We start from the raw sequence: 14,779 nt of genomic DNA on the forward strand, positions 1-14,779 counted from the left end.
ATGTGAAACGTCCACTTAGAACAATTTTACAAGCCTGTGCTTAACCTGACACACAATATTATTTAGCGCAACGCAATCTGACTTTCAATAACCCCTACAAAACAATGGCCCTGACTAACTTTAACCTATACCTTTTACAAATCACTTACCTCACAAAAATCTTCATTACTGGAACTACTGCAATACAGCGAGCGCCACTACTGCCAGCTAAATAAAAGATTCAAACTACAGAAGGCACTAACTACTGATAGGGATAGTTAGCAAATGAAAGATATTAATAGAGAACAAACAATGTATTTACCTTAATATTCATAATTGACATCCAGTATTACAAAACTCCGCCATCTCTCTCCCCACATCCACCACTGCTGGCGGCTCACCTCCAAGTGCCCAACGCTACGCGCTGTTCACATCCAGCTGTAGCAGTTCATGACAACAATGGCAGACAACAATGCAAACTAGCCACATACTGCACACAGCACAGCCAGTGATTTTCATATAGAGCGCTACGTGGCATTACCCATATAAAAATCTAAACAGCCTACTTACAACTGCCGAACGGAATGTGAAGGTTTTGGAAGATGATTTCATCCCCATTATCCAAAGTGACCCTAATTTCGACAAGATGTGGTTCGTACAAGACGAAGCGAGGTCCCACAGAAGTAGGAGAGAGTTTGATGTCCTTGAGGAGCACTTTGGAGACTGCATTCTGGCTCTGCGGTATCTAGAGGCCATTGCCATGGGCCTCGATTGACCGCCGTATTCTCCGGGTCTTCTTTTTATGGGTCTACGTTGAACACAAGCTATACAGCAATAAACCCAACAATTGCTGAGCGGAAAACAGCCGTTCAGGAGGTCATCGATAGCATCGGTGTTCCGACACTGTAGCGGCTCGTGCAGAATTCGTCTACGCCACATCATCGTCAATGTTAGCAGGCGTATCGAACATGTCGTAACATAAATCCGAATGTCTGTAGTGACGTTCATATGTTGAATGAAGTGTGCGCACGCCGTAGTTTTCTACTAATTTACGTTTTTTTCATGTAGTTCAATAGTTGTCACCCTGTATCTACGCGGTACATCCAAACGTTTCGAGACTGATTTTATTCCTGGCGTACCAACGATCTCAGCATAGTCACTAATGTGATAGCTTCAATCAACAACTTAGAAAAAAAAAAGTTGTGCATTCGCCAGTCAGTTGCAAGCGGGCAGTGTCAAAGGGTGTACATGTGATCGTAGTGTGTCAAACTGTTATGCTATAAGTCGCAGTGAAGGAACATCTTTAAATAAAGTGTTCGACTTATTCTTCCGAATGTTTGGGAGAAGAAAAAAGTGTTTGGAAAGCTTGTCTCGCTCACATTACACCTTGGCTCCTGAATAAAGAAAACGACGCGTGGACGCCTGCAGCTATTTATCTCAAATGCAAAACGTAGAAAATTCTTTTCTGTGAGAAATCATTAAAAAACGACAATGTGCAGAAAGTCACACGAAGGGCCATCACTTTCAGGGCACAACCGGCACTTAAGCCAATTGGATGTGTGAGCCTGGCAATATCTGAAAGAACGACTTTTTTGGCAGTTTCATATAGTTGCATGAACTTTCCGTGCGTCGTACTCAAGCAAACGGAGACGATGTAATACACCTAAGGCTTTAAAACCACCATATTAATTTTTCTCTATTTTTTTACGAATCCAGTGTAGGCACTTTTTGGACTGATAACAATGCACTGCTATTCTTTCCTCGCCAGAGAAATTATCACTGTGGCACGCCAGGGCTGTTCCTTACCTTTTCCAGCATTGGAGCCCTCCTTCTGCAGGGTCCGCACCAGCACGTCACACACTTCCTTCATCAAGAGGAACATCGGTTTCAGGCGGCTCGCTGTGAAGGACGGGCTTAACTGTGACCTCAGTTTTCTCCATCTGCGACAAACAACATTTGTTACCAGCTAAAAAGCCTCTCATTGCTCAATTACAGACTTTTCCCTTTCAATCAAGTCTGAATAAGACGCAACGGTAACCAGCGAGGATCTATTGCATAAATGAAGTAAAAGGTTTGAACGTACATTCAGTGTGATAAAACACAGAAACAATGTTAATTTATCGACTTCAGTGGTGGCTAAACCGTGTGGCTGTGAATTAAATTATTCGAGAAATACAGCAATCAGCCACTTTTTATACAACTCTATTTAGGCCAAAGGCCTTTCTGGCTTTGACCCATCTTCAGTTGACATAACACATTTGTGCCTTCATCAGCACTACGTTAGTATCCAGTCCATTGTGAACGCTGCAGCTGCCCAGTGCCAAATAACAATCCGTTTATCTATTATGTTTCCCAATTTTTAAATGCATTTAATTGATAGTTAGACGCTCTTACTTTTAATCTGCAGCTTTTATTTCATTTTGTCATATTTATATGTATAGCACACACACTTTTAGCAACACTGCTTCACTGACGCACCGAATAATTCACTCTGCGATCGACATATGTGCTTGTTTACATCGGAAATTACACTTAAAATTTTCTTATATATTCCGAAACGAACTTCTGAAGTTAGTTCTGCTTATAGACTTAATATTGTCGGTAGGACTGAAAATGAAGTATGTCTGATTACTTGCTTAATATCCATTGTATGTACAGTAATGAGTCGCGAGAGGTCGTTTGATAGGTAGTTTCTTAGGTAAATTACATAGATTAAGTACATTAACAATTACCATAAATGTTTAGCTATCTAGCTGGGTAATGACTCGCTAGCATTAACAGAATGTTAGTTAAATTAGACTGGACATTAAGAAAGTAATGTACAGTGTGAAGCATCCGAAACTTGTACCGCAAATATTGCGGATATGGAAAGTGCTATTGATGTGCGGGTTTCACAGAATGGTAGTCAGGGCCTCGTACTTTTAACAAATAAACAATGTGATAATACTTAGAAAGGGTATTTTTGTGGAAACATACAATTTTTAAATACAACATTGCCTACTGACGCTAACAAACTAAAATAGGCTAAATTAGAATGTCAGCAGTGTTTATTGCAGTAGTCTAGTGCGAGTCATTTACGAGATGTCGCACTTTGAAAAGCTCCCATACCGACACATGTACAAAACCTGTGGTACCACACACTAAAGAACACCACAAGTGCATACACTGGTTACTTGGATTCTGACCAGTAACAAGACAACTGCCCTTCCCAAGCTGTGTTCAAAACGACCATCGGCAGCGGCAGTGAATGCTTCTAGTCTAGCGGAGATGTCCGAGAAGGCAGCAGTGATACGTCGTTGCCTACCATCGGGTGTAGGTGATATGTCCTTGTAGACAGCGTCTTTCAGACTTCGCGTAGAAGGAAGTCTACATGCGTCAGATCCGGGGAAACAATTCTGGTTGGTACCAAAGGTTCCTCCTAGTCTGCAGAGGAACGCCTTGCAGCACACGTGGAACATGGTCTGTTAGGAGGCTGTGATACTTGGCACGATCTGTGTTCCGTCTATGAAACACGGGCCTATGACTTGATAGTTCACTATCGCACACCACACGTTCATATTCCACGAACGCTGACGTTCGACCTGGCGAAGCCAACGGGGATTGTCAACTAATAGTACGAGGTGCATTCAAGTTCTAAGGCCTCCGATTTTTTTTCTCCGGACTGGAAAGAGATAGAAACATGCGCATTGTTTTAAAATGAGGCCGCGTTCATTGTCAATACGTCCCAGAGATGGCAGCACCGTACGGCAGATGGAATTTTACCGCCAGCGGCTAGAATGAGAACTGTTTTAAATACTTAAAATGGCGACGTTTTCCTTACTTAAACAGCGTGCAATCATTCGTTTTCTGAATTTGCGTGGTGTGAAACCAATTGAAATTCATCGGCAGTTGAAGGAGACATGTGACGATGGAGTTATGGATGTGTCGAAAGTGCGTTCGTGGGTGCGACAGTTTAATGAAGGCAGAACATCGTGTGACAACAAACTGAAACAACCTCGGGCTCGCACAAGCCGGTCTGACGACATGATCGAGAAAGTGGAGAGAATTGTTTTGGGGGATCGCCGAATGAATGTTGAACAGATCGCCTCCAGAGTTGGCATTTCTGTGGGTTCTGTGCACACAATCCTGCCTGACGACCTGAAAATGCGGAAAGTGTCATCCAGGTGGGTGCCACGAATGCTGACGGACGACCACATGGCTACCCGTGTGGCATGTTGCCAAGCAATGTTGACGCGCAACGACAGCATGAATGGGACTTTCTTTTCATCAGTTGTGACAATGGATGAGATGTGGATGCCATTTTTCAATCCAGAAACAAAGCGCCAGTCAGCTCAATGGAAGCACACAGATTCACCGCCACCAAATTTCGGGTAACCGCCAGTGCTGAAAAAATGATGGCGTCCATGTTCTGGGACAGCGAGGGCGTAATCCTTACCCATTGCGTTCCAAAGGGCACTACGGTAACAGGTGCATCCTACGAAAATGTTTTGAAGAACAAATTCCTTCCTGCACTGCAACAAAAACGTCCAGGAAGGGCTGCACGTGTGCTGTTTCACCAAGACAACACACCCGCACATCGAGCTAACGTTACGCAACAGTTTCTTCGTGATAACAACTTTGAAGTGATTCCTCATGCTCCTTACTCACCTGATCTGACTCCTAGTGACTTTTGGCTTTTTCCAACAATGAAAGACACTCTCCATGGCCCCGCACATTCACCAGCCGTGCTGCTATTGCCTCAGCGATTTTCCAGTGGTCAAAACAGACTCCTAAAGAAGCCTTCGCCGCTGCCCTGGAATCATGGCGTCAGCGTTGTGAAAAATGTGTACGTCTGCAGGGCGATTACGTCGAGAAGTAACGCCAGTTTCATCGATTTCGGGTGAGTAGTTAATTAGAAAAAAAATCGGAGGCCTTAGAACTTGAATGCACCTCGTATATGTTTCGGTGGTTTACCTGGCCATGATTGGTAAATGTCTTCATAGCTAAACGAGATATATGATACATCTGGAGTATCCCGCCTTAATGCGCATGTACAGAAGTTAAGATGATTTTCATAATCGTTTCCATGCAGCTCTTCGTGAACAGAAAGGTAATAGTGATGGAACCTACGAGGTGCGACAATAAAGTAATGAGACTGATTTTCTTTGCAAGATGTGGCAACCCTGCAGGCTTGCGTAGACAGAATGTCTTTGACCTTGGTCTATAAGCTGCTTCTAGTCCAAGTGGCACATCGATGCAACTGCTCAGTTGTGAGTTATGCTGTAATACGTTAACACGTGTTTGTGTCTCTAGGCACGGAAAAGAACCGCATAATATTGCGCAATTGTTTGCCATTAATTTTTGCGTTAAATTGGGTGAAAACGCGACGACAACTTACGGTAAGCTTCAGAAGGCTTTTGGAGAGAAGGTTATGTTAAGAGCTCAAGTTTTCCGTTGACATAGATTGTTTACGTGAAGGCAGAACGAATGTTGAAGATGAAGACCGCAATGGACGACCATCAACTTTACGGACGGATGTCTACTTTGTCAGGGTGCGTGAACTCGTACGATCTGATCGAAGATTATCCATGAAAATGATTGCTGAAGAACTGAACATCAATCGAGAAACAGTTCGTCTAATAATAACTGAAGTGATAATTGGATTCTGCTTCGCGATAATGCGCCATATCATACTACTCTGTCAGTACTGCAATTTTTAACCTCAAAACAAATTTCAGTACTACCACGGCCACCTTATTCACCAGATATCGCTCTGTGGAACTTTTTTCTATTTCCAAGAGTCAAAACGGCGGTCAAGAGACACCATTTTCGAACAACACATGACTTCCAAAAAGTTATGACGAGGGTCTTGGAGGATATTACAGAAGATGTGTTCCAGAAACGTTACCATCAATGACGGAAGCGCTGGAAGAAGTGTGTGCAACCAGAAGGGGACTACTTTGAAGGAAATAACACTAAACTTGACTAAAATGGTAAGCAACATTTTTTTTCACATCAGTCTCATTTCTTTATTGTCGCACATCGTATGTCGATGACGAATGCGTAGAACACCTACTTAACTCATGCCACTTCCTAGTGTGATTCCGCGGGATCTAACTTGCGATTTAACTTCAACAGCAGCAAGAACAGTAATTTCCCCCTCTTCTGTTGTCAGTTGTGTCCTTCTGTTATGTTGTCTAGGTGTTGCATTACCACTTTCACGTATACACTTTCACGTAACTGCTTGGACAGGTTGATACATAATTACCAAGATAGTTGGCATTTATTGGGATATCCTGCTGCATGCACCGTTCAAGAACGAACTGCATTCTTCCTACACTCTCCATACACCATGAGCATGTCGGCTTTTTCTGCATTGGTAAATCCCATCGTTCACTCACGACCTACAGCTTGGACTGTGTAACGGGACGTCCTCCTCTAGCATTACTTTTCCTCGACAGTAGTTGTCGATACCAGTAATATTTTTCGAATTTTGGACAGGTCAATATTATTTCAGTTGCTGTTCTGAAAACTTTCATGTAATTTTATACACAGTGTGTTATATTTGAAGCTAAAATTTGTGAAAATGAATTACTTTATAAAAAAATTTAGTTTCGATGTTATAATCGGTAAGTACTAGATCTGAATGTACATTTCAAATTATTTCTTGAGAAACAATTGAAATTACGAATTACTGATACACTTAAAATTTCTATTATTAATTACGCAATCCTGCACTGTTTACTATATTTATTCGAATACTGTTATTTCCGCTGAGTGAGACAGTCGTTAGCATGCCTCTGATGCGATCGGACGTACTTTTGTATTTTGTGCGAACTATGTAATTTCGGCTTTGTTAATGTGAAAAATCAAAAGACTGTATGATATACTAAAGTGTGACAACATAACAACATAAATTCGGCAACAACAATCTTCAAATTTATTTAGATCAATCAAACAGTGAGGATCTAAAACGTGACTTTTTCAGCTTCAAGAATCAGAATCCTACACAAGAAGAACTGGAGTCAACTCCACGTAAAAAGCTAAGAAAACTAGAAAGTTTATTGTAATGTTACTCCTCTCAACTCTTCAGAAAAGATTTCGCTTATTGCGGACAATAGCTGCAAGTAGGAAGGAGAGGATAAATTATAACCGCCATACACTAACTGACTAGCAACTCGCAATGAACTAAAGGAAGAAACAAGCACATTGTAAGGAAACACAAAAATATCGTACCTAGCAACTAAGCAGGTTGTATGGCATTAAGAATATCAGTGTGGAAGCTTTTCAAAATACGATATCTCGTAAACGACTCGCACTAGACTCCTACAACAAACGCCACAGACATTCTAATTTACCCTACTTTTAGTTTGTTAACGTCAATAGACATTGTTCCATTTAAAAAGAGTATGTTTCCACAAAAACACACTTTTTAAGTATTATCACAATGTTTTTATTAGTTAAAAATACGAGACGCTGAATAGCAATCCATTCTGTGAAAACCACACATCAGTAGAGCTTTCCATTTCCACAATATTTGCGGTGCAAGTTTTAGGTGTTTCATCCTGTTTAAAATATGTTCCCACTTGGCTGAAACAAACCTGTGACCATACGTGCTGTCCTACTTTGGATACGTTAAATGTTACCTGATAGCTCCATTTGGTATAGGTTGCAGGCAGCTGATCAATTTTCAGAGATGGGTACGAAATTTCATTTATAGACTGATTGCATTTTTCCATCATCCTACCACCAAATCCAAGTATACCACTTGCTCCATGTACCCTGTGTGATTATTCTATTTCGTATCCCTGTAAAAGTCCGCAGCTCGTGGTCGTGCGGTAGCGTTCCCGGGTTCGATTCCCCGCGGGGTCAGGGATTTTCTCTGCCTCGTGATGACTGGCTGTTGTGTACTGTCCTTGGGTTAGTTAGGTTTAAGTAGTTCTAAGTTCTAGGGGACTGATGACCATAGATGTTAAGTTCCATAGCGCTCAGAGCCATTTGAACCATTTTTTTATCCCTGTAAATATGTATACCCAGGTATTTGTATGAGTTAACTGACGCCACTCGTGACTCACTGGTATTGTTGTCGCAAGATATCACTTTCTTTTTTTTAGTTCTGAACATTTAAAGCGAGTCGATAATATTGCCACCATTTTGAAATTTTTGGAAGATCTGACAATATTTGTACAGCATTTTTCAGACTATATTTAATTACAGGAAATTGGATAATCAGCAAAATTTCTGAGGTTATTATTTGTATCGCTGGCAAAGTTATTGATTTTCAACATAAACAACAAGTGTTCCTTCCCTGCCGTACACCTGAAGTTACTTATAGATCTGTCGCTCACTCTACAACCAAAGAGAAATTACGAAACGGTAAAACCGCTTCCTGCCCTGACTACACCTAGAACATCGTATTCACCTTTTACTACAGGCGTACTTTGACCTTGTCTTCAAGCACTCACTGGAGTAGACAAGACATGACAATACACTAAGAATGGAAGGAGTAGCACGTCTCCACTTAAACAAGGTTTGACAACAGTCTCAATTACATATACATATTTTGATAAACACGCGCGGTGATGAAGCTCACAAGACTGAACATGGTAAAGAGACAAGAAAATAGGTGACATAAGTTGCCTGAGTACAAGATAGTTACTACTGGACCAGGAGATGACGCTTAATCAGCTAAGGAAAACCACACAGAACACGTATGAAACTTAAGAAATTAAGCCCGTAACTGTGGGCGAACGAGAGAGATACTGTCTAATAATGGCAGATAAGAATTAGGTTAATTAAACATTAACAAGCCTGATTATGATATTACTGAGTTACAACGTTCCCCTTGTGTTAACAAGTATGTGCTCAAGTGTCTCGTTGAAACGGACAAGCAACACAAGCGAAGACTGTGGTTGGAAATTTACAAATCCGTCGTAGCTCGCCCAAGTCTTCTAGAGGACTCTTTCCATGATATCTTCTAAATATGCCCCTCTCGCAGCAGACAATAGCACAATATTGTGGAGAGATGTTGTAGCGGTGATGAATTAAAAGTGCAGGAAACTGAGGAGCAACTCTGCAGCAAAGAGCGCATCATATTTTTTACAGGATGACAAATTTTACTACCGTCTGTAAGTCTTGCCACAGATCCTTGTTCAAACAAAATTTATATCTGCTCTCTTTGATTACAGTCATACATATCAGTTGCTGGTACATTAATCCGATAATGCGATATTCCGTAACAACTGTTTCCATCATCATTGCAACTGTTTATTTTGTCTATAATTTCGATATTCTCTGTAATAAACATTTAAAATTATTTTAGAGCCGCTGATGACAGCCAACACCGATACGACTTCCTACTGTGACCATCACTAAGAGACTAGCGATACCAGCAAAGAAAGCACGAGTTCCTAATGACAGAAGGGAGCTTCTGCCTCGAACGTTTTAGCCAATCACAGCATAAGAATTTTTGTGCTACTACATGGCTATTACAAATGATTGAAGCGATTTCATAAATTCACTGTAGCTCCATTCATTGATCGGCCGCGGTGGTCTAGCGGTTTAGGCGCTCAGTCCGGAACCGCGCGATTGCTATGGTCGCAGGTTCGAATCCTGCCTCGGGCGTGGATGTGTGTGATGTCCTTAGGTTAGTTAGGTTTAAGTAGTTCTAAGTTCTAGGGGACTGATGACCACAGATGTTAAGTCCCATAGTGCTCAGAGCCATTTGAGCCATCCATTCATTGACATATGGTCACGACACACTACAGATACGTAGAAAAACTTCTAAAGTTTTTTTCGGTTGAAGCCGCACTTCAGGTTTCTTCCGCCAGAGCGCTCGAGAGCGCAGTGAGACAAAATGGCGACAGGAGCCGAGAAAGCGTATGTCGTGCTTGAAATGCACTCACATCAGTCAGTCATAACAGTGCAACGACAGTTCAGGACGAAGTTCAACAAATATCCACCAATTGCTAACTCCATTCGGCGATGGTATGCGCAGTTTAAAGCTTCTGGATGCCTCTGTAAGGGGAAATCAACGGGTCGGCCTGCAGTGAGCGAAGAAACGGTTGAACGCGTGCGGGCAAGTTTCACGCGTAGCCCGCGGAAGTCGACGAATAAAGCAAGCAGGGAGCTAAACGTACCACAGCCGACGGTTTGGAAAATCTTACGGAAAAGGCTAAAGCAGAAGCCTTACCGTTTACAATTGCTACAAGCCCTGACACCCGATGACAAAGTCAAACGCTTTGAATTTTCGGCGCGGTTGCAACAGCTCATGGAAGAGGATGCGTTCAGTGCGAAACTTGTTTTCAGTGATGAAGCAACATTTTTTCTTAATGGTGAAGTGAACAGACACAATGTGCGAATCTGGGCGGTAGAGAATCCTCACGCATTCGTGCAGCAAATTCGCAATTCACCAAAAGTTAACGTGTTTTGTGCAATCTCACGGTTTAAAGTTTACGGCCCCTTTTTCTTCTGCGAAAAAAACGTTACAGGACACGTGTATCTGGACATGCTGGAAAATTGGCTCATGCCACAACTGGAGACCGACAGCGCCGACTTCATCTTTCAACAGGATGGTGCTCCACCGCACTTCCATCATGATGTTCGGCATTTCTTAAACAGGAGATTGGAAAACCGATGGATCGGCCGTGGTGGAGATCATGAACAGCAATTCATGTCGTGGCCTCCACGCTCTCCCGACTGAACCCCATGCGATTTCTTTCGGTGGGGTTATGTGAAAGATTCAGTGTTTAAACCTCCTCTACCAAGAAACGTGCCAGAACTGCGAGCTCGCATCAACGATGCTTTCGAACTCATTGATGGGGACATGCTGCGCCGAGTGTGGGAGGAACTTGATTATCGGCTTGATGTCTGCCGAATCCCTAAATGGGCACATATCGAACATTTGTGAATGCCTAAAAAAACTTTTTGAGTTTTTGTATGTGTGTGCAAAGCATTGTGAAAATATCTCAAGTAATAAAGTTATTGTAGAGCTGTGAAATCGCTTCAATCATTTGTAATAACCCTGTATATGTAGCAGAGCCGTGCTTAGCCAATAGCAGACGAGGACGTTGTTTCCAGGTGGGTGTTGCCATTTCACGTCAGCAAAATGCCACGCTTGAACTTTCCGGTACAATTCTCCCCAGACTTCACGTCTTGTGGTATATTGCATCGTATCAGGAATATTCGATACCTATTTCAACACAAGCGTTACAACGTGATTTAAGTTTTACTATGATTCATGATTTTATGTGTATTACAATGGCGGACGAGAGACCGCAGACTGAAAGTAATTATGCCCCGGTGTGCAGGTGCTGAAGACAATTTTCGCTGGTCGTAATTACAATTAATTTAAAAGTTAGTGATTTTCACCAAGACCTCTGTTCCCGTTGTAAAAGAGCTCTTTGTGCTAACCGCAAATGGTCCTTCGCTCATGAATGTACCAGGGTTTTCTTTGAAACCTCACAGCAAGAGCTCGACCTCACTTCTTCTGACGTCAAGACACACTTTTAGCAGCTGACTAAGTCAGTCTCCAGACCACGTGGTCCTACTATTTAGGCGGCATTTTCAGACATTTTAAATGAGTGCTACAAGCAACAGCATGTCGGTAAAAGTTTGACGGTTGCTTGGAGAAACAGTTATTGATCTCAAATGTAAGCATAGGCTTCCGCGGCCATTGCACAGTCAATAAAATTCTTTTGGGTCTGTAACCGCATTGTCGGTGTGTAAAACCTCGCCCATTATTGCAAGTGGCCTTCCTCATGACGCTCGTTTTCTTTGCAAGCTGTGACAGAAACGTCGGAAATTTTATACAATGACAATACGGTCACAGACCCAGAAAATTTTATTGGGAGCTGATTATCTTGTTGCCTGCTTGTAGGCACAATAAGATCACCCGTAAATGCAATGGCAAGTAGTAATCGCATCCGAACCACTGAAGCCTCTGTGTCGCCACTGACATAATTCTGACTGTCTGAAGAGAGTGGCATAACAAGATGCTGCAACCTCTCCACCAAGAAATCTTAAATGCAGACGAAATTTAGTTTGATACACCACATCGTCGTAACTAAACATTGATTTGAACTGGCTCATATGCATTTCCCAAGTCAAGAAAAATACTGCGCCCACTAGATTCTACATCTATCTCTATATACATAATCCATAAGCCACCATACTCCGCAAGCCACCTGACGGTGTGTGGCGGAGGGTACCTTGAATACCTCTATCGGTTCTCCCTTCTATTTCAGCCTCGTATTGTTGTATGGTACGTGACGGAGGGTACCGTATATCGCTACCAATCATTTCCTTTCCTGTTACAATCACAAACAAAGCGAGGAAAAAACGACTATTTACATGCTGCCGTGTGAGCGCTAATTTCTCATATCTGATCTTCTTCGTCCTAACGTGAAATACATGTTGGCGACATTAGAATCGTTCTGCACTCAGTTACAAATGCCGGTTCTCTAAATTTTTTCAACAGTATACCTCGAAAAGAACGTCGTCTTCTCCCAGGGATTTCCATTTGAGTTTCCGAACCGTCTCCGTAACACTTGCGTGTTGTTCGAAACCACCGGTACCAAATCAAGCAACGTGCCTCTGATTTTTTTCGATGTCTTCCTTGAATCCGACCTGATACGTATACCAAACACTCGAGCAGTACTCAGGAACAGGTCACACCAGAGTCCTATATGCGTCCTCCTTTACAGATGAACCACACTTTCCCAACATTCTCCCAATAAAGCTAAGTCGACAATTACTCTTCCCTATTACAATCCTTGCATACTCGTTCAATTTTATATCGCTTTGCACGTTACGTCCGTATTGCTGTATCCGAACATTATGGGTTTCTTTTCCTACTCATATACATTAATTTGCATTTTTTCACATTTGGAGCTAGCTACCATTCATCACACCAAATAGAAATTTTATCTAACTGTCTTGCATCCTCCCACAATCAGTCAACTTCGACACCTTACCGTACACCACGACATCATCAGCAAACAACCACAGGTTGTTGCCCACCCTGTCTGTCGGATCATTTATGTATACAGAAAATAATAGCGGCATATAACACTTACCTGGTGCCCTCCTGACTATACCCTTGTCTATGATGAACACTCTCTGTCGAGGACAACACACTGGGATGTATTACTTAAGAAGTTTTCTAACCACACACATACCTGGGAACCTATATTCATTAACAATTTGCAGTGGGGCACCATGTCAATTGCTCTCCGGAAATCTACAAATATGGAATCTGCTTGTTGCCCTTCGTCCATAGCTCGCAGTATATCATGTGAGGCAAGCTGAGTTTCGCACGAGCCATGCCTTCTAAAACATAGGTGATTTGTGGACATAAGTTGCACTGATCCTGACTGGCAGGGCGTCATATGTGAAAACTGCGATTTCTGTTCCGGAACCCATACGAATCAGCCGCGAGAAAGTCCTTCTGTTCGTCATAACTCATAACGTCTGGGCTTCGTAAATGTTCTAAGAGTCTAATATTGTACAATAGATTCGCGGATCTCTTCTGCTATACTTCTTACAGAAAGGTCTGATCTGTGCTTTCTTCCAACAGCTAGGCACAGTTTTTTGTTCGAGGGATCAACGGTATGTTAAGGTTAACAGAGACGCTAAATTAACCGTAAATTCTGTGCAGAATCATACGGGGATTCCGTCAGGCTCTGGGGCATTTTTCAGTTTTAGCAACTTCAGCCGTTCCTCGACGGTAGCGGTCCTAATATTTATGTGTATCTCTGATCTTTACAGTGATGTGACAATTAAAATAGAGCGGTACCACAAGATCTTGTTTTGTAAAGGAACATTTGAAAACTGAATCCAACATTTCTAATTTTGCTTCGCTATGTTCAACTCCAGATTTTGTAGCGTGTGTGTGTGCCTGGATACACTATTCACAGCCTTTATTTATGAACGGTATTTCTGTGGGTTTTATGGGAGGTCTTTCTGAACGATTCTGCTACAGTAATAGATGAAGGCTTGCCGCATTGCTCATTTGACATCCAAAATCGTTTCTGAAAATGTATTCGCAATTTCGAATATGAACCACCATCGGCTATATATTGGAATGAGGACAGCGAAAATTTGTACCGGAGTGGGATTCGAACGTGGATTTCCCACTTTACGCGAGCAACCGCCTTAAATGTTTTTATTTTTTCGTTGTATTTGGTCATAGCGGACGTCACACGACATCCGTTGAAGTTAGTTGTTGATCCTTGTGGTGTCACCGCCGGACACCACACTTGCTAGGTGGTAGCCTTTAAACCGGCCGCGGTCCGCTAGTAAACGTCGGACCTGCGTGTCGCCACTGTCAGTGATTGCAGACCGAGCGCCGCCACACGGCAGGTCTAGAGAGACTTCCTAGCACTCGCCCCAGTTGTACAGCCGACTTTGCTAGCGAAGCTACACTGACAAATACGCTCTCATTTGCCGAGACGATAGTTAGCATAGCCTTCAGCTACGTCATTTGCTACGACTTAGCAAGGCGCCATTACCAGTTTATATTGAGATTGTTATTAACGTACCGTCAAGAGCGAGGTTCTCCAATTATGGATTAAAGTTAAGTATTACATCAACTACGTACTTTATTTGCTACTATAATTCCCTTAACAGTTCCAGACCTCACGCCAGCCTGCGTGAGCTTTAACGCGTGCATTTCGGCCTCCTCTAGCAACACGGTGTTGACTCTTCTGCCAACACAAGAATCCTTTCACTCAGTTTCTTTTATTACAGAGGCCAGCCAGCTCTCTGACCGCACACGCTGAGCTACCACGCCAGCAACTGCTTCGGTCATCCGTGCACGAAT

At 42.5% G+C, this 14,779-nt stretch overlaps 1 protein-coding gene across 1 annotated transcript in view; it reads right to left on the minus strand.

Annotated features, from left to right (window-relative positions):
• Positions 1–14,779, minus strand: part of LOC126094467 (cytochrome P450 6j1-like) — a 138,231-nt gene that overhangs the window by 74,629 nt on the left and 48,823 nt on the right. Inside the window, exon 4 of the mRNA XM_049908855.1 lies at positions 1,786–1,919. Coding sequence (XP_049764812.1) covers positions 1,786–1,919 — 134 coding nt within the window. The remainder of the gene's footprint in view (positions 1–1,785; positions 1,920–14,779) is intronic.

This window comes from Schistocerca cancellata, chromosome 8 (assembly GCF_023864275.1).
Source record: "Schistocerca cancellata isolate TAMUIC-IGC-003103 chromosome 8, iqSchCanc2.1, whole genome shotgun sequence".
Lineage (NCBI taxonomy): Eukaryota > Metazoa > Arthropoda > Insecta > Orthoptera > Acrididae > Schistocerca > Schistocerca cancellata.